Source organism: Dendrobates tinctorius, unplaced genomic scaffold, assembly GCF_039654945.1.
Source record: "Dendrobates tinctorius isolate UK_male_01 unplaced genomic scaffold, ASM3965494v1 ptg000155l, whole genome shotgun sequence".
NCBI classification, from domain to species: Eukaryota; Metazoa; Chordata; class Amphibia; order Anura; family Dendrobatidae; genus Dendrobates; species Dendrobates tinctorius.
The window spans coordinates 5164224-5183239 of NW_027361822.1; the positions used below are offsets into that span (position 1 = coordinate 5164224).

Consider the following 19016-nt stretch of genomic DNA (forward strand, 5'->3'; position numbering starts at 1 on the left):
AAAACTGCGCATTGGAAACTCTTATTTTTAAAGGAGACAAATTTTTTCTTTTGTGGCATATTGCGGTTTGAATAGCCGCATGGACTTGATAACGCAATATTAAACATAAATGGTGATACTACAATAATGGTTTCACAGTAACAGTAATTGATCCAGCATCAAATAATTCCAACATTAACTATTCTTGTGCTGTGGAATATAAATTTCTGTATCTTATAGGTATCATTTGATTTGATTTGTTTTTAATATTGATTATAATCATTTCGTTTTTTCATGTCGGTGAAGTCCTTGGGGATGGAACAGCACTGCAAAGGGTTACTGCTGGTTATAGAGTTAATTTGGCTGAACTAAACCCACTTGGAATCTTCTATAAACACCAGCTTGTTTCTAGAAAGGGTGACACCCTGAAATTCAGTGGTGTTTTCCCTGGCTTCATACTATATATGCGGTTTTGATTCATTCCTCACTTGGACTTGGAGGAAGACACATGTAGTGTCGAAACATGTCGTCCAAAAGGGATTGACTATATGCAAAATTGTTACTGAATAAACATGGAACCTTTTTAATGGAAAAATAAATGTTACATTTTACCCCACCATTGGAGAAACAATACTATTTCCTTTACATGTAAGGATTTATCCCAATCTGTTTTCCATGCGAACTGCAACCACAGACTTATTCCTGGTTTTCTTCAAAGCAGTGAGCTGGTTGTGCAAAAATTTTATATATATATACTGTATATATATATATATATATATATATATATATATATATATATACACACACTGTATATTCATACAGTGTATGTACAGTGGGTACAGAAAGTATTCAGACCTCTTTAAATTTTTCACTCTTTCATTGCAGCCACTTGGTAAATTCAGAAAAGTTCATTTTTTTTCTCATTAATGTACATTTTGCACACCATCTTGACTGAAAAAAAACAGAAATGTAGAGATTTTGCAAATTTACTAAAAAAAAAAGAAAAAACGAAATATACAGTATATGTATAAAAAAAACAAAAAAAACTTCCTTCTCACCCCCACTGGGGGTGGACCGTGTTGTCCTTTCTCATAATAATAATAATAAATTTTATTTCTATAGCGCCGACATATTCCGCAGCACTTTACATTTCAGAGGGGATTTGTACAGACAATAGACATTACAGCATAACAATAATCACATACAGTAGATTATAACAAATACCAAGAGGAATGAGGGCCCTGCTCGCAAGCTTACAGTCTATGAGGAAAGAGGGAGACACGAAAGGTGGGTGGTAACAGTTGCCCTGATTGTATGGACCAGCCATAATGTTAAGTGTGTAACAGTACAAACACAGAGGGCTAATGGATGCATAAAGCATGTGGGAACATGATGCGGGGAATCTGGTTATGGTAAAACTTTTGGCTGTGCCACACAGGGATAGATTAGGTTAATGTGTTGAGGCGATAGGCCAGTCTGATTAAATGCGTTTTCAGGGCACGCTTAAAATTGTGGGGATTGGGGACTAATCGTATTGACCTGGAAAGTGCATTCCAAAGAATTGGCGCGGCACGTGTAAAGTCTTGGAGACGGGAGGTTCTGACTATTGAGGATGCTAACCTCAGGTCATCAGCAAAACGGAGGGCGCGGGTAGGGTGGTATACTGAAACAAGGGAGGAGATGTAAGGTGGTGCTGAGTTATGGAGGGCTTTGTGGGTGAGGGTAATAAGTTTATACTGAATTCTGGAGTGGATGGGTAGCCAGTGTAATGACTGGCACAAGGTAGAGGCATCAGTGTAATGATTGGTGAGGAATATGATCCTGGCTGCAGCATTCAAGACAGATTAGAGAGGGGAGAGTTTGGTAAGAGGGAGACCGATTAGAAGAGAGTTACAATAGTCAAGACGAGAATGAATAAGAGAAACAGTAAGAGTTTTTGCAGAGTCAAAAGTAAGAAAAGGTCGAATTCTAGAAATGTTTTTGAGGTGCAGATGACAAGAGCGAGCCAGTGATCGAATGTGGGGGGCAAAGGAAAGCTCGGAATCAAGTATGACCTCAAGACAGCGGGCCTGTTGCTGGGGAGTAATAGTGGAACCACACACGGAAATGGCAATGTCGGGTATAGGTACATTAGTAGAGGGAGGAAACACCAGGAGTTCAGTCTTTGACAGGTTCAGTTTCAGATATAGTGAGGACATGATATTAGACACAGCGTTTAGACAATCGCCGGTGTTTTCTAGAAAGGCTGGCGTGATGTCAGGAGAAGAAGCGTATAATTTGGTGTCATCAGCATAGAGATGGTACTGGAATCCAAATCTACACTGTGTTCCAAATTATTATACAAATTGGATTTTAAGTGTCATAAAGATGTAATTTTTTGTTTTTCAAATAAACTCATAGGTGGTATTGTGTATCAGGGCTCTTTGGATCACTGAAATCGATCTCAAATGCCTGTGATAATTAGTTTACCAGGTGAGCCCAATTAAAGGAAATCTACTTAAGAATGATGTTCGACTTTATTAAGCAGGGCACAGGTTTCAAGGAATTTAGGAAAGAAAAAGGATCTCTCTGCTGCTGAAAAGCATTAAATAGTGCAATGCCTTGGTCAAGAGATGAAAACATTAGATATTTCCCAAAAATTTAAACGTGATCATCGTACTGTTAAGAAATTTGTGGTTGATTCTGAGCACAGACATGTTTGTGCTGATAAAGGCAGAATGAGGAAGGTTTCTGCCAGGCAAGTTCATCAGATTAAGAGAGCGGCTGCTAAAAAGCCATTACAAACCAGCAAACAGATATTTAAAGCTGCTGGTGCCTCTGGAGTCCCTCGAACCTCAAGGTGTAGGATCCTTCAAAGGCATGTGGTGCACAAACCAACTATTCAGCCACCCCTAAACAGTGTTCACAAGCAGAAATGGTAGCAGTGGGCTCAGACATACATGAAGACTAATTTTCATACAGTCTTGTTTACTGATGAGTAGAGTTGAGCGAAACGGGTCGAAAAATTTCAAAGTCGCCGACTTTTGGCAAAGTCGGGTTTCATGAAACGAAACCCGACCTTAGGATGAGGTCGGCCACGAGGTCGGCGACTTACGCGCCAAAGTCGCGTTTCAAAAGTTTGTTTTGCGCTCTTTTTCAGCCAATCAGGATCCACGGACACTGTGGGCAAAGTGATGACATAGGCAGGGGTCACCACCATCTTTCAGAAGGGCATGCAAGTGATTGGCTTGCTTTGGTGGGCGTCACAGGGGTTATAAAAGGGCGTGCACGCCGACCGCCATCTTGCTTCTGCCGATCTTAGCATAGGGAGAGGTTGCTGATTCTGTAGGGAGAGCATTAGGCAGGGAAGAAGAAAAAAAAACTGCTTCTGCTGCTAGCGATTTTGCCTGTACAACACACCAGTCACTGTGTGTGCAGTGCAAGGGGAGGCTATATTGTGGTGGATCAGCGGTGTTGGTTGTTAGGCTGCCTTCTAAGGCTTCCTAACAGCTGCATTGCTGTTTCCCCACTGCTCTGCAAACTGTTTTTTAAAAGCAATCCCAATTTTTTTTTTTGTCCTGCTGAGGCACTGAGCATGCATTTTTTCACACCATACAGCGGTGTACGCTCCTCACACAGTACCGTGTAACGGCTGTTATCACAGCCACAGTGAAGCTATCTGTGTGTCACTGTGGAAGGATAAGTGGAGGACTTGTTCCGTTCTTACAGACCTACACTCTAGGGAGATTCCTATTCTGCCCAATTCTACATACATCTTGTAGTTTGTGATACACTAGCCAATTTCTGCCTGTGACATAGCGCTCTGATATTCAGTGGGCCTCACACAATCCAAAAGTGTCCAGTGTCCACAAGTGTCTGCAGAAATTCAAAATCTCCCTTATCCTGTAGTCACTTTTTTCACACCTGTGCAATTGAGCCTGTGACATAGCGCTCTGATATTCAGTGGGCCTCACACTATCCAAAAGTGTCCAGTGTCCACAAGTGTCTGCAGAAATTCAAAATCTCCCTTATCCTGTAGTCACTTTTTTCACACCTGTGCCATCGAGCCTGTGACATAGCGCTCTGATATTCAGTGGGCCTCACACAATCCAAAAGTGTCCAGTGTCCACAAGTGTCTGCAGAAATTCAAAATCTCCCTTATCCTGTAGTCACTTTTTTCACACCTGTTGCATCGAGCCTGTGACATAGCGCTCTGATATTCAGTGGGCCTCACACAATCCAAGTGTCCAGTGTCCACAAGTGTCTGCAGAAATTCAAAATCTCCCTTATCCTGTAGTCACTTTTTTCACACCTGTTGCATCGAGCCTGTGACATAGCGCTCTGATATTCAGTGGGCCTCACACAATCCAAAAGTGTCCAGTGTCCACTAGTGTGTGCAGAAAATCTAAATCTCCCCTGTCCTATAGACACCTTGTACCTTGTTTTACATTACTATATAGTTTGTTGGATTTTGTCTACATTTCTACCAAAAATGAGGAAGGCTGGTGGAAGAGGCCGTGGAATTGGGCGGGGGTTGGCAGCTGGTAATGATGGTGTTGGCGGTGGATCTGATGGTAGTGGCAAAATAGGACCGAATGCAGGTGTTGAGCTTGCGTCATCGTCTGGCTCCATAAGGCTTCGAAGGCTTAGTTTTCTAGGAGTTGGCAAACCGCTTTTAAAGCCAGAGCATCAGGAAAAAGTTTTGTCTTACATTGCTGACTCAGCCTCCAGCTCTATCGCCTCCTCTTCTGAAGTTGTAAAAAGTAAAAGCACTGAGTCATCATTGGAGGCTCATGTTCATGAACCACACCTTTCCTTGTGTCCTTCACCCCAACCAAGATTGAAGGATGACGCAGGCCATACTACTGATTACTCCATGGAGCTGTTTTCGCATACCATGCCTGGATTATCAAGTGAAATGGTGAATTACCCAGGCCAAGATGAATCTGACATGGAGTGCACTGATGCACAGCCGCTGATAGATGATTCTGCTGGTACATTCACTCAGAGCACTACATTGTCCTCGCAGTGTACAGATTCTGACCCTGATGAGACTCAGGTGCCCCTTCCCGCACACTATACCACCATACACAGTGACACAGAGGAAGGTGCACATGACATTGAAGAGGAGGTGATGGATGACCCAGTTGTTGACCCAGATTGGCATCCATTGGGGGAAGAGGGTGCTGCTTCCAATAGCTCTGATGAGGAGCATCCACAGCAGACATCAACATCGCAACAGCTGTTATCTGGCAGTCCCGGAGCACTCCAAAGACAGGTTCCAAAAATCAAAAGAGTTGCTGGACAGCTTGTCCAGAGGGTCAAAACATCACAGCGTGCTAGGCCGCAAAATGTCTGCCAAAGTAGGAAGAGTGCAGTGTGGCACTTTTTTGAACAAAATCCTCATGATCAGGCCAAGGTTATCTGTAAGAAGTGCGCAAAGACCTTTAGCCGAGGGAAAAATCTGAAAAATTTGAATACTAGTTGCACATTTAGACATTTAGACATTTAACCAGCATGCACTTGCAAGCGTGGATACAACACCAAACCTCAAGTGCCACATGTGCAACTGATCACAAAGAAGGTAGTCAGCAACGCTACATTGTTTCCCCCACTGTAAGCCCACCGGTTAGCACAGCAGCAAATGTTGAGGTGTCGTTGCAAGGCCACAGCAGTCAGGGAATCCCACTGTTATATCAACGAAATACTGAATCTAGGCCATCAGAAAGAACACCAACTCCATCACCATCATCAACCCTCTCTCAGTCCGCCCTGTCCACCGCTACTTCCACCATATGCAGCTCTCAAGTCCAGCTCACCCTCCCAGACACTATGAGTAGGTCAAGAAAGTACTCAGTCTCTCATCCGCGTACACTGGGTTTGAACGCCCACATTGCCAAACTAATCTCGTTTGAGATGATGCCCTATCGGTTGGTGGAAAGCGCAGCTTTCCGCGAACTCATGGCCTATGAAGTACCACGCTATGACCTACCCAGTCGCCACTTCTTCTCTCGCAAAGCCATCCCAGCCCTCCACCATCATGTAAAAGACCGCATTGTCCATGCACTCAAGCAGTCAGTGAGTGGAAAGGTGCACCTCACAACTGATGCATGGTCCAGTCAGCATGGCCAGGGCCGTTACGTGTCCATCACTGCGCACTGGGTTAATGTGGTGGATGCAGGGTCCACAGGGGACAGCGGTGGTGGGACAGTGCTGCCTAGCCCACGGTATAGGAAACAGTTGGCTGTAGGCGTTCGACCCTCCTCCTCCTCCTCCAGAAGCGAAAGCTCGTCCACAGAGCGCAGTTGTACGAGCACTCCATCTGCAGCTGCCACTGTTGCACACGAGGTGTCCCCCTATCGAGCAGCTAGTGGAAAGCGTCAGCAGGCTGTGTTGCAGATGATGTGTTTGGGCGACAGACACATCGCCGAGGTGCTGGCCGAGTACTTGAAGCGACAAACTGAGTCATGGCTGGGCAGTGTACATCTTGAGGCAGGCAAGGTAGTTAGTGATAACGGCCGTAATTTTGTGGCAGCCATAGCCCTTTCAAAACTCAGCCACATACCTTGCTTGGCTCACACCTTGAACCTGGTGGTGCAGTGCTTCCTCAAAAATTATCCGGAGTTAACAGCCCTGCTCCAGAACGTGCGAAGACTGTGCGCGCACATCCGCCGGTCGCCTGTACACTCCGTTCGTATGCAGAAGCTGCAGCGATTGCTCCACCTTCCCAACCACCGCCTCATTATCGACATTGCAACAAGGTGGAACTCCACCCTGCACATGGTGGAGCGGCTGTGCGAGCAGAGGCAGGCCATAATGCATTTGTGGGAGGATACACGGCCAGGCACTTTGAGAGCAGACATGGAGTTGACAGGTGTGCAGTGGTTGAAGCTGAAAGACCTCTGTAAAGTCCTTCAGTGTTTTGAGGAATGCACACGGCTGGTAAGCGCAGACGACGCCATCCTAAGCATGAGCATCCCACTTATGCGTCTGCTCATGCAAACTTTGACGCACCTTAAGGAGCAGGCGTCTGCAGCCAATGTTGACGAGGAGGAAGAGGTGGAGGGAATCCTTGATGACATTCAGCCATTGTCTGCTCAGGGACCTCTCCTGGACGAGTTGGAGGAAGAAGAGGAGGAGGAGGATGATGATGGGGATGATTACTTAGGGGAGGAGGATGCATCTCATGGGGCAAGTGAAAATGTTGGCGTGGCAAGGTCTGGTACAGGGTTTGTGCGTGACTGGAGGGATGTGGATTTGCCAGAAAGTGCTCCTCCAACCAGCACTCGCAGTGCATCATTGACACCGGGAACATTGGCCCACATGTCAGATTATGCCTTGCGGATCCGAAAAAGGGACCCCCGCATTGCCAAAATGATGAACGATGACGACTACTGGTTGGCCAGCATCCTGGATCCATGCTATAAAGGCAAATTACAAAACATCATGCCACAGGAGAACCTTGACCTAATATTGGCTAATAAACAAGCAACTCTGGTAAATCGGTTGCTTGAGGCATTCCCAGCACACAGCAGCGGTGATGGTTCTCACACGAGCCGTACGGGCTGGGGGCAGCTTGGCATGGTGCACACAGCAGAAGTGGCGTTGGAGACAGGGGTTTCATGACAATGTTGTGGACTGATTTTTCAAGTACCGCTCACACAACTGGTAATACAGCATCGATGGAAAGTGACAGGAGACAGCAGTTGTCAACTATGGTTACAAACTACTTTTCCTCCCATATCGATGTTCTCCCACACAGGTCATTCCCCTTTGACTATTGGGCCGCTAAACTGGACACCTGGCCTGAATTGGCCCAATATGCCTTACAGGAGCTCGCTTGCCCAGCTGCAAGTGTGCTATCGGAAAGAGTCTTCAGTGCAGCTGGATCAATCCTGACAGAAAAAAAGGACCCGTCTGTCAACCCAAAATGTGGATGATCTAACCTTCATTAAAATGAACCATGCATGGGTTTCCAAGGATTTTGTCCCATCTTCCCCTGATGACACATAGGGTGACAGAAAAATGGCTTGCTTTGGTCCACCTCTTCCTGGGACTTGACCTATTTCGCCTTTTGCATCAGCTGAATGTCCAACATCAACATATGCCACTTTCTAAAACTCCCTAACTGTGCTGCCTCCCCCCCCCATGGCCGGGGTCACCACCTAGCGCACGACACCGTGCGAGTGCCGTTGCCCTGGACAGGTGGGTAGGCCGACTCTTGGGCGCGGGCACTGGCACAGGGTCCCTCATAGTGCAATCAAGTGTCTCTGACGGTGGTGGTGCACACCCGCCGTCAGACACACCGCCATACTATGAGGGGCCCAGTGCCAGTACCGACGAGTGGGCCCCCCTTGCTAGGGCAGGGCCCCAGCATTTGCAATCTTTACCTCTCCCTGCTCCTCCGCTGTGTAGTCTGGGCCGTCAAATCCATACTGTGCCTGATGCCGTCTGAGCCTGCCTCCTGATGTACAGACATATATTTTGAATGTGTACGCTATCCATACATGTTATCCGGGGATACGGTACCCTTTCTCACCTTTGTGCAATCACGTGCAAGCCATACTGGGCCTAACACCGTCTGAGCCTGCCTCCTGATGTATAGACATATCTTTTGAATGTGTACGCTATCCATATATGTTATCCGGGGATACGGTACCCTTTCTCACCTTTGTGCAATCATGTGCAATCCATACTGGGCCTGACACCGTCTGAGCCTGCCTCCTGATGTATAGACATATATTTTGAATGTGTACGCTATCCATACATGTTATCCGGGGATACAGTACCCTTTCTCACCTTTGTGCAATCACGTGCAAGCCATACTGGGCCTAATACCGTCTGAGCCTGCCTCCTGATGTATAGACATATCTTTTGAATGTGTACGCTATCCATACATGTTATCCGGGGATACGGTACCCTTTCTCACCTTTGTGCAATCACGTGCAATCCATACTGGGCCTGACAGCGTCTGAGCCTGCCTCCTGATGTATAGACATATATTTTGAATGTGTACGCTATCCATACATGTTATCCTGGGATACGGTACCCTTTCTCACCTTTGTGCAATCACGTGCAATCCATACTGGGCCTGACACCATCTGAGCCTGCCTCCTGATGTATAGACATATATTTTGAATGTGTACGCTATCCATACATGTTATCCGGGGATACGGTACCCTTTCTCACCTTTGTGCAATCACGTGTAATCCATACTGGGCGTGAGAACGGTTTGCACACGTAAGTTTTTCATTTTTTCAGGAATGACGGTTAGGCCTAATTCCGGAACTGCGGTTGACCTGCACTTACTGGGAAATCATCGTTCGCGGGTAATAATTGTAATCAGTGATCCCCATCACTAACGTTGTTCAGCGGGTTATCTGCACCTGTAAGCGACAAACGCTGGCATTTTCAGTGTAGCGCACATGCAGCCACGGACATGTAAGGGCATGACACACCAGTTATTGGCCAATCTCATGTGCCAGAGCCTCACGTGTCCCTCTAGTAAGCCGGACTCGGACCGCGGGGCATGACGGAGTCTCGTTCGTTAACGGAATTAAGCTTGCAATGTGTGCATCTGTTCTGTAGCTGGCATGGTTGAGGTTTCCCAGGTGGAGTCGAATTTAACCGTAGGCTCCACTCCTGGTGGTGCCCTTCTGGACATTCCTTTAAGGTTCAGCTTTGCAACCATACTGCCCACGTAAAACAAACACTTTGCCTTCATGAACGCTGTTTGGAGGGTCTTGACTCGTGGGAATAACGCCGCCCAATCAGTTAACCTGCTAGAGAGATCCTTCGTTGCTCCCAAGCATGACATCACACTCCCTAGGAGGAAGGTAATGCCACTGTGGCGACCGTACTCCTGGGGGTGACACAAGTGCACTGATGCCCAGCCACTGCTCGATGAATCTGCTGGTACATTGACCCAGACCACTACATTCCCCTCGCACGCTACACGGCCTGAATCTGACCCTGATGAAACTCAGGTTACCCTTCCCATATACAGTTCCATCTTACACGGTGACAAAGAGGAAGCTGCAGATGAAAGTGCAGGTTCGGCCCACCCGCCATCAGACACACCACCGTACTATCAGGGGCCCTGTGCCAGTGCCGTCGCCAACGAGTGGGCCCCCCCCCTGCTTGCTCAGGATCACAGCACTTGCAAGGTTGAAATACTGTGCAGTGAGATGGAAGATGGGGACGACGAGGAGTCCAGACTAGTACAGGGATTCCCTAGCGAGGAGACTTATTTGATTGTTTTCAATGTTGGGACAGCAATTTTTGGGGAGCACTATACTCTGGAGAATGATAGATGGGGCCCACCATACACTGGAACATTCCAAAGGTGGACATCAGACACTGGAGCAGCATTTACAGGGCCCATTATACACTAGAGCATTAGAAATGGGGCCCATTATGTTTGGAGCATTATTTGGGCCCATAAGACAGTGGAGCTTCATCCATGGGGACCAAGATATACTGTAGCATTATGTGGAGCTCATCATATACTGTATCAAACATTATATGGGACCAATGATTCTGTATGGAGAAATAGATGAGCCTCGTCATGAGATGTAAAAAGTGAAGTATTTTTCATTGTACTATACCGCTATTTCTCTGCCGTATCGGAGCATGATGAGTTGTGGTATGTGTTAAAGGGGCGCTCTTTCGCCCAGGGCACATGAAAACCTGGAGCCAGCCCTACCCCCCCCACAACTTTAGCCAAATAACCCCCATTTTTCAGTGCGTAACTTGTATTATGAAGTTAATTAAGGTTGACAAGCTTAAGTAAGAAGAATTGATGCTTTTGGCATTCAAATGAGCACTGTAGGTGTGTTTCCTGTCCTCCTCTCACTGCCAACTTTTATTCCCCATTGACTTACATTGGGTTTCGTGTTTCGGGACGACCCCGACTTTTCCCTATAATCGGCCGATCTTGCTCGACCCGACTTTTGGAAAAGTCGGGTTTCACGAAACGAAACTCGACCCTAAAAAAACAAAAGTCGCTCAACTCTACTGATGAGTGTCGAGCAACCCTGGATGGTTCAGATGGATGGAGTAGTGGATGTTTGGTGGATGACCACTATGTCCCAACAAGGCTGCGACATCAGCAAGGAGGTGGAAGAGTCATGTTTTGGGCCGGAATCATGGGGAAACAGCTGGTAGGGCTCTTTAAGGTTCCTGAAGGTGTGAAAATGACCTTTGCAAAGTATATCGAGTTTCTGACTGACAGCTGTCTTCCATGGTATAGAAAGCAGAAACGTGCCTTCAGAAGCAAAATCATTTTCATGCATGACAATGCACCATCTCATGCTGCAAAGAATACCTCTGAGTCATTGACTGCTATGGGCATAAAAGGAGATAAACTCATGGTTTGGCCACCATCTTCCCCTGACCTCAACCCTATAGAGAACCTTTGGAGTATCATCAAGCAGAAGATCTATGAGGGTGGGAGGCAGTTCACATCAAAACAGCAGCTCTGGGAGGCTATTCTGACTTCATGCAAAGAAATACAAGCAGAAACTCTCCAAAAAACTCACAAGTTCAATGGATGCAAGAATTGTGAAGGTGATATCAAAGAAGGGTTCTTATGTTAACATATAACTTGGCCTGTTAGGATGTTTTGGAGTTAAGTAGCTTTTTTGTTTAGAGAATGTGACCTCCTAATGCTGCAAATTCCACAAATGAGCATTTTCAGTTCTTTAAAACATATCAAATGTTTAGAAATTCTACTGTGCCTAATAATTTGGAACAGTGCAATTTGAGTTTTTATTCATTTTGGAGATTATACTGTTATTATTGGGAGGTTTCTTCAATAAAATTCGATGTATACTCTAACGGGTGATGACTTTTATTAGACTGACTGTCATTTGTACCGACTATTTAGGAAAATCATAGAAAAATATCATTTGCATAATAATTTGGAACACAGTGTACTGATTGTTTGACCAATAGGGGCAAGGAGAAGAGGAGGGGGCCTAGAACCGATCCTTGAGGAACCCCAACAGTAAGGGGAAAGTGAGAGGAGGAGGAACCGGCAAAAGATACAGTAAAGGAGCGGTCGGAGAGATAGGAGGAGAACCATGAGAGAACGGTGTCCTTGAGGCCAATGGAACGGAGCATAGTGAGGAGGAGCTGATGATCCACAGTGTCGAATGCTGCAGAGAGATCCAAGAGAATTAGCATGGAGTAATGACCATTTGATTTAGCTGTTTGATTTTAGCGGTCTCATTCTCGGGTCCTCTAACAGAGGCCTGGGAGTTTAAGGGTTCTGCACAGAATTGTTCCCAGTATTGTGTATTTCTGGACAGATAGCTCAGATGTTGCTCCTGGGATCTGTTGTAGACATTCTGCCAACTTAGGGGTCACTGCTCCAAGTGCTCCTATTACCACTGGAATCACTGTTGCCTTCACCTTCCACATCTTCTCCAGTTCTCCTTTGAGGCCCTGGCATTTTGCCAGCTTCTCATATTCCTACTTCCTGATGTTGCTGTCACTTGGTACTGCCACATCTATTATCATTGCTGTCTTCTGGTCCTCGTCTACTATGACAATGTCTGGTTGGTTAGCCAACACCTGCTTATCCATCTGGATCTTGAAATCCAAGAGGATTTTATCCCTTTCATTCTCCAACACTTTTTCTGGGGTCTCCCACCTGGACTTAGGAGGACTTAGCCTATATGCTGTGCAGATGTTCCTGTATAAAATTCCCGCTACTTGGTTGTGGTGTTCAGTATACGCTGTTCCTGCTTGCATTTTGCATCCTGACACTATGTGTTGGACGGTTTCTGAGGTTTCTTTGCATAGTCTGCACCTTGGGTCTTGTCTTGTGTGGTAGATTCCTGCTTCTATGGAACTGGTACTTAGTGGTTACTCTTGTGCTGCTATGATGAGTGCCTCTGTGCTGTCCGAGTCCAGCTTTCTCCAGCTATTGGTAGGATTTCTCTATGTCAGCCACCTCCATTATCTGACAATTGTACATACCATGCAACGGCTTGTCTTGCCAAGGCGCTTCATGTTCCAGTACTTCCTTCCAGATCTGTTGTTGCTGCCTTAGGCTTTCTCTCAGCATCTCATCTTTTGGCGCCATTCTTCTGATGTATTCCTGGATACTCCTTGTTTCATCTGTGATGGTGGCTTGGACGCTTATCCAGCCTCGACCACCCTCCTTTCTGTTGCTATACAGTCTTTGGGTGATAGACTTAGGGTGAAGACCTCCATGCATTGTGAGGAGCTTTCGTGTCTTCACATCTGCAGCTTCCATCTCTTCTTTTGGCCAGCACACTATGCCAAGAGGGTATCTGATAAATTGCCGGACATATGTATTGATGGCATGGATTTTATTCTTCCCATTGAACTGGCTCTTCAGAACCTGTCTTACCGTTTGATGTTATTTGGATGTTGCTGCTTTCCTTGCCTCCTCATCATGGTTACCGTATCCCTGTGGGATGCCGAGATACTTGTAGTATGTCTGTACATCTGCTACTTGCCCTGCTGGTAATTCCACTCAATTGGTCTTGACTACCTTGCCTCTCTTTATTACCAACCGGCTGCACTTCTGTAGTCTGAAGGACATCCCGATGTCTTCACTGTAGATCCTTCAATGCAATCAAACTAAAGGAACAAAAAGCGCAATAGGGTCTTATCCGGGTTATTGTTAGAAGAATAAATTAGAATCTACTCACCCTTTTCAGGAGAGGTTCAGGCATGTAAGATCGTAGTCAGCTTGCTGCACGTCCAAAGGTCAGCTCTGTGACCGTAAAACTTCAGATTCCTTAGGATAGATTCATGGACTTCAGTGCGCTGCTAGACAAATTCACTAATCCAGGTTGTGAGAAAGATTAACTGTTTATTTCCCAACGCAAATATGACATATATGTCATCCCCTGATGAAGAAGTGGTATACACTTTGAAACGCGTTGGGAAATAAACAGTTAATCTTTCTCACAACCTGGATTAGTGAATTTGTCTAGCAGCGCACTGAAGTCCATGAATCTATCCTAAGGAATCTCCACTGTAGATCTTTGTCAGGTGGATCAGTGAATCGATATCTCGTTCGTTTTTCAAACACAGCTTGATGTCATTCATGTAGAGGAGGTAGCTGATGGTGCTTCCACTCTTGAACTTGTATCCATAGCCAGACTCTGTGATTTTTGATACTGTATATGTATTTATTGAAATGGCTACTTCATTGTGTGTGTTTTTTTATGTCTAACAAAACTTGATTTGTCCGAAAAACATTTCCCACATTCTGAACATGAATATGGCTTCTCCCCTGTGTGAATTCTCTGATGTAAAACAAGATGTGACTTCTGGTTAAAACATTTCCCACATTCTAAACATGAATATGGCTTCTCCCCTGTGTGAATTCTAAAATGTTTAACAAGTTTTGATTTCTCTGCAAAACATTTTGCGCACTCTGAACATGAAAATGGCTTCTCCCCTGTGTGAGTTCTTTGATGTTGAACAAGACTAGATTTCTCTTTAAAACAGTTTCCACATTCTGAACATGAAAATGGCTTCTCCCCTGTGTGAGTTTTTTGATGTCTAACAAGACTGCATTTAAATTTAAACCAGTTTCCACATTCGGAACATGAAAATGGCTTCCTTCCTGTGTGAATTCTCTGATGTTTAACAAGATTTGTATTCCGAGTAAAATATTTCCCACATTCTGGGCATGAAAATGGCTTCTTCCCAGTGTGAATACGCTGATGTGAAGCAAGATTTGTTTTCCGATTAAAACATCTCCCACATTCGGAACATGAAAATGGCTTTCCCCCTGTGTGAATTTTCCGATGTCTTACAAAACTTGATTTCAGATTAAAACTTTTCCCACATTCTAAACATGAAAATGTTTTCTGCCTTAAATGAGATATTTCATGTTCAACAGGCCATCTTTGACTTTTGACTAGCATATTGGTCTTTGATGAAGCTGAAAAAAAGACCTGTTGAAAAGTATCAGATAATAGATCTTTACTGTGGTGGGCTGAAGTCATATCTGGGATAATGGCATGCTCTTCATATGTATCTTGTTTTCTACCATGAACATCTGCAGGAAAATAATAATAATAAATCGGATTTTATTTTTCAGTAACACAGCCTTGAAATGATGTTAATATTTCTATTCTATTATTTATAACAATCCCATACAAATTATAATTGCAATTCAGTTACAAAATGACTAAAACCATAGCCCACAAAGAAGGGACTAGTAGATTATGATGTTAGGCCACCAGGTAGTGATATCAATTTTTCACTTCTTTGTTGAAGCCATCTTTTCCATTGGTTCACGATTTACTGTGTTTGTCACTAATCATCTGAAGTTACATGTTCAGCAGAGACTCTTAAATGAGCCTGTACATCAGTACTATTATGTGGTGTCTGCCTCGTACCCTCCCTTTATATTTTTAGACGTGAACAGAGACACTGCCTTCCAACACAAATATGGGTGCACTGAGGAATCTGCAAAAAAAAATTGCAACATTGTCCTCTGCAAGCTACAGTTGCTAGTCCCTGATTTATTCGTAAATCACCTACATAGCATAAAGATTATGCACACATGTATGCACCAATAATCAGTTAATTTATATGTAACTAAGTTTCTGTGGCTAACCTCTTCCCTTTTCCTTCCACATTGCTTCAATTCCAGTGAAGCACGTAAAGGGTTAATAAACTTTTGAATGTGGTTTTGAGCACCTTGAGGGGTGCAGTTTTTAGAGTAGTATCACTTTTGGGTATTTTCTGTCATGTACACCCATCAAAGTGACATCAAATGTGATGTGGTCTCTGAAAAAATGATTTTGTAAATTTTGCTGTAAAAATGAGAAATTACTAGTCAACTTTTATCTCTTAGAACTTCCTAACAAAAAAAATTTTGATTCCAAAATTGTGCTGATGTAGAGTAGACATGTGGGGAATTTTATTTATTAAGTATTTTGTGACATCTCTCTCAGATTTAAAAGCATAAAAATTAAGATTTTGCAAATTGCAAAATTTTCAAAATTTTTGCCATATTTCCATTTTTTTTTAATAAATAAATGTAAGTCATAGCGAAGAAATTTTACCACTAACATGAAGCACAATATATTCCGAAAAAAACAGTCTCAGAATCAGCGGGATCCGTTAAAGAATTCCAGAGTTATCCCACCAAGGACAACATCTGCAAGGAGTTTGTATGTTCTTCCCGTGTTTGCTTGGGTTTCCTCCCACATTCCAAAGACATACTGATAGGGAATTTAGATTGTGAGCCCCATTGGGGACAGTGATGATAATGTGTGCAAACTGTAAAGCGCTGCGGAATATGTTAGCACTATATAAAAATAAAGATTATTAAGATTATTAGAGTTATAACCTCATAAAGTGACAGGGGTCAGAATTGTAAAAAATGGCTTGGTCACTAAGTGTTAAGGTTAGGGTTATGATTAGTGTTGGGATTAAGGTTACGGTTGTGTTAGTGTTAGGTTTGTGGTAAGGGTTAGGGTTGGAATCAGGGTTAGGGGTGTGTTAGTGTTAGGTTTGTGGTAAGGGTTAGGGTTGGGATTAGGGGTGTATTAGGGTTAGGTTAGGGGTGTGTTGGGGTTAGGGTTGTGGTTAGGCTTGGGATTAGGGTTGGGTGTGTGTTAGTGTTAAGTTTGTGGTTAGGGTTATGGTTAGGGTTGGGATTAGGGATAGGGGTGTGTTAGGGTTAAGTTTGTGCTTAGGGTTATGGTTAGGGTTGGGATTAGGGGTGCGGTTATGGTTAAGGTTGGGATTAGGGTTAGGGATGTGTTGGGGTTAGGGTTGGAGTTATAATTGGGGGGTTTCCACTGTTTAGGTACATCAGGGGGTCTCCAAACACGACATGGCGCCACCATTGATTCCAGCCAATTTTCTGTTCAAAAAGTCAAACGGTGCTCCCTCCCTTCCGAGCCCTGCCGTGCACCCAAACAGTGGTTTACCCCCACATATGGGGTATCAGCATACTCAATACAAATTGCACAACAACTTTGGGAGTCTAATTTCTCCTGTTACCCTTTGGAAAATAAAAATTTGAGGATGAAAAGATCATTTTTGTGGAAAAAGTAGGAATTAGTCCTACCGGTAATGGTATTTCCAGGAGTCCATCATGACAGCACCACCAGGAGGTTGTCCTTCTTATCCATGATAGGGACAGGAACACAGAAGTTAAATAGCCCCTCCCCACTAACACCCTTCAGTGATTTTCTAACTACCACACCAGGATGGATGCAACACAATTTTATTGAAGGTCCTTCTACACATGTTTACATCACATATCAGACTGGAAATTCAAGGGAGGGTATATTAGAGGTGCTGTCATGATGGACTCCTGGAAATACTATTACTGGTAGGACTAATTCCTACTTTCCAGGACGTCCCTCCTGACAGCACTACCAGGAGAATTACCAAATTAATCCAACTAGGGCGGGATTACAGCATGAAGGACTTTCCTCCCAAAGGCCGTTTGATGACTTGCCATAACATCCAATTTGTAATGTTTACAAAAGGTATTACATTTAGACCAGGTTACAGCTCTGCAGATCTGGTCCATGGATGCTCCCGCGCTCTCTGCCCATGAGGCAGAAACAGCTCTTAGACAATGGGCCCTAAGGGTTTCTGGCAGAGTTTCTCGCCGACACATAAGCTGCCCCAATAGTTGACTTCAACCATCTGGCCAGGGTAGCTTTTGATGCCTTCTTCCCTTTGTTTTAGCCTGTCACTTGGACAAAGAGATTACAGTCCACTCTCCAGTCTTTTGTGAGTTTTAAGTATTGAAGAACGGTTCTTTTAACGTCCAAGAGGTGGAGAGAACGTTCTTTCTCGTTGCTGTAATTCTGGCAAAAAGTAGGTAGTACTGTTTCCTGATTCCGGTGGAAATTGGCAACCACTTTGGGAAGAAAGGCCGTATTTAATTTTAAAACAATGCAGTTCACCTGAATTTTTAAATATGGATGTTCTATGGACAGGGCCTGGATCTCCCCTATGCGTCTCGCAGTAGTTATTGCTACTAGAAAGAGAGATTTGAATGTTACTGATCTTAAGAGGGCCTGCACTAGTGGTTCATATGAATCCTTGTGTCGCTCATTTAGGACTAAGCTGAGATCCCAGGGCAGTATTGTGCTTCAGATTGTGGGTCTCATATGCTGTATGGCTTTTATGAACCTCACCACCCAGGGATGATTGGCTAGTGGATAATCGAAATATGAACCTAGGGCTGACACCTGTACTTTTAGCATACTAGGCTTCAGTCCTTTGTCAAAGCCCGCTTGGAGGAAGTCAAGAATATGGGGGATATTTGTACCTTGGGTAATGGATACTGGTACTGTTCACAGAGAACAGAACCCCTTCCAGATTTTCCGGTATATGGCGGAGGTTACCGTTTTCCTACTCTCTTGCATAGTAGATATCACTAGAGAGCCCTTTTGATTTTAGGATCTCCACCTCAGGATCCAGGCTGATAGCTGTAGCATCTCTGGTCTCTGATGTACTAGAGGTCCCTGGGTAGAAGGTCCAGTGTTGCTGGTAGTAGTATTGGCTCTTCCCGTGCCATCCATCTTTGTAGGGAGAACCAGCTTTTATTGGGCCAGTAAGGGACAATCAATATTACTGATGCTCTGCTTTCTTGGATCTTCCTTAGGACACTTGGTATAAGAGAAAGTGGTGGGAAGGCGTAAGCAAGATCCATGTTCCAGTCTTGTGCCAAAGTGTCTACCCCTGTTGAGTTGTCTGCTGGATTGAGAGAAAAAAATTCCTTGTTTTTGAGTTCCTCTTTGAGGCAAATAAGTTGATCTCTGGTGTCCCCCAGTTCTGGGTTAACTGTATAAAGACTTCTTTGTTTAGTGACTATTCTGGAGGTTGGACCTTCTCTCTGCTAAGGAAGTCCGACACTTGATTTTTGGATCCTTTCAGGTGAACTGCCGTTATTGACTATCTGCTCTCTGCCCAGAGAAAGATTTTGTGAGCTAGGTCCTGCAGGTGATGGTGTCTGGGCCCCCCTTGATGATGAAGGAAAGCAACTGTAGTTGAATTGTCTGTGAAGATCTTGATATTCTGACCCTTCA

At 44.5% G+C, this 19016-nt stretch overlaps 1 protein-coding gene across 1 annotated transcript in view; it reads right to left on the reverse strand.

The window, feature by feature from the left end:
• LOC141051169 (uncharacterized) overlaps positions 1 to 19016 on the reverse strand; it is an 872784-nt gene that overhangs the window by 127712 nt on the left and 726056 nt on the right. The window contains exon 31 of the mRNA XM_073548034.1: positions 14143 to 15007. Within this exon, the coding sequence (XP_073404135.1) occupies positions 14143 to 15007 (865 nt within the window). The remainder of the gene's footprint in view (positions 1 to 14142; positions 15008 to 19016) is intronic.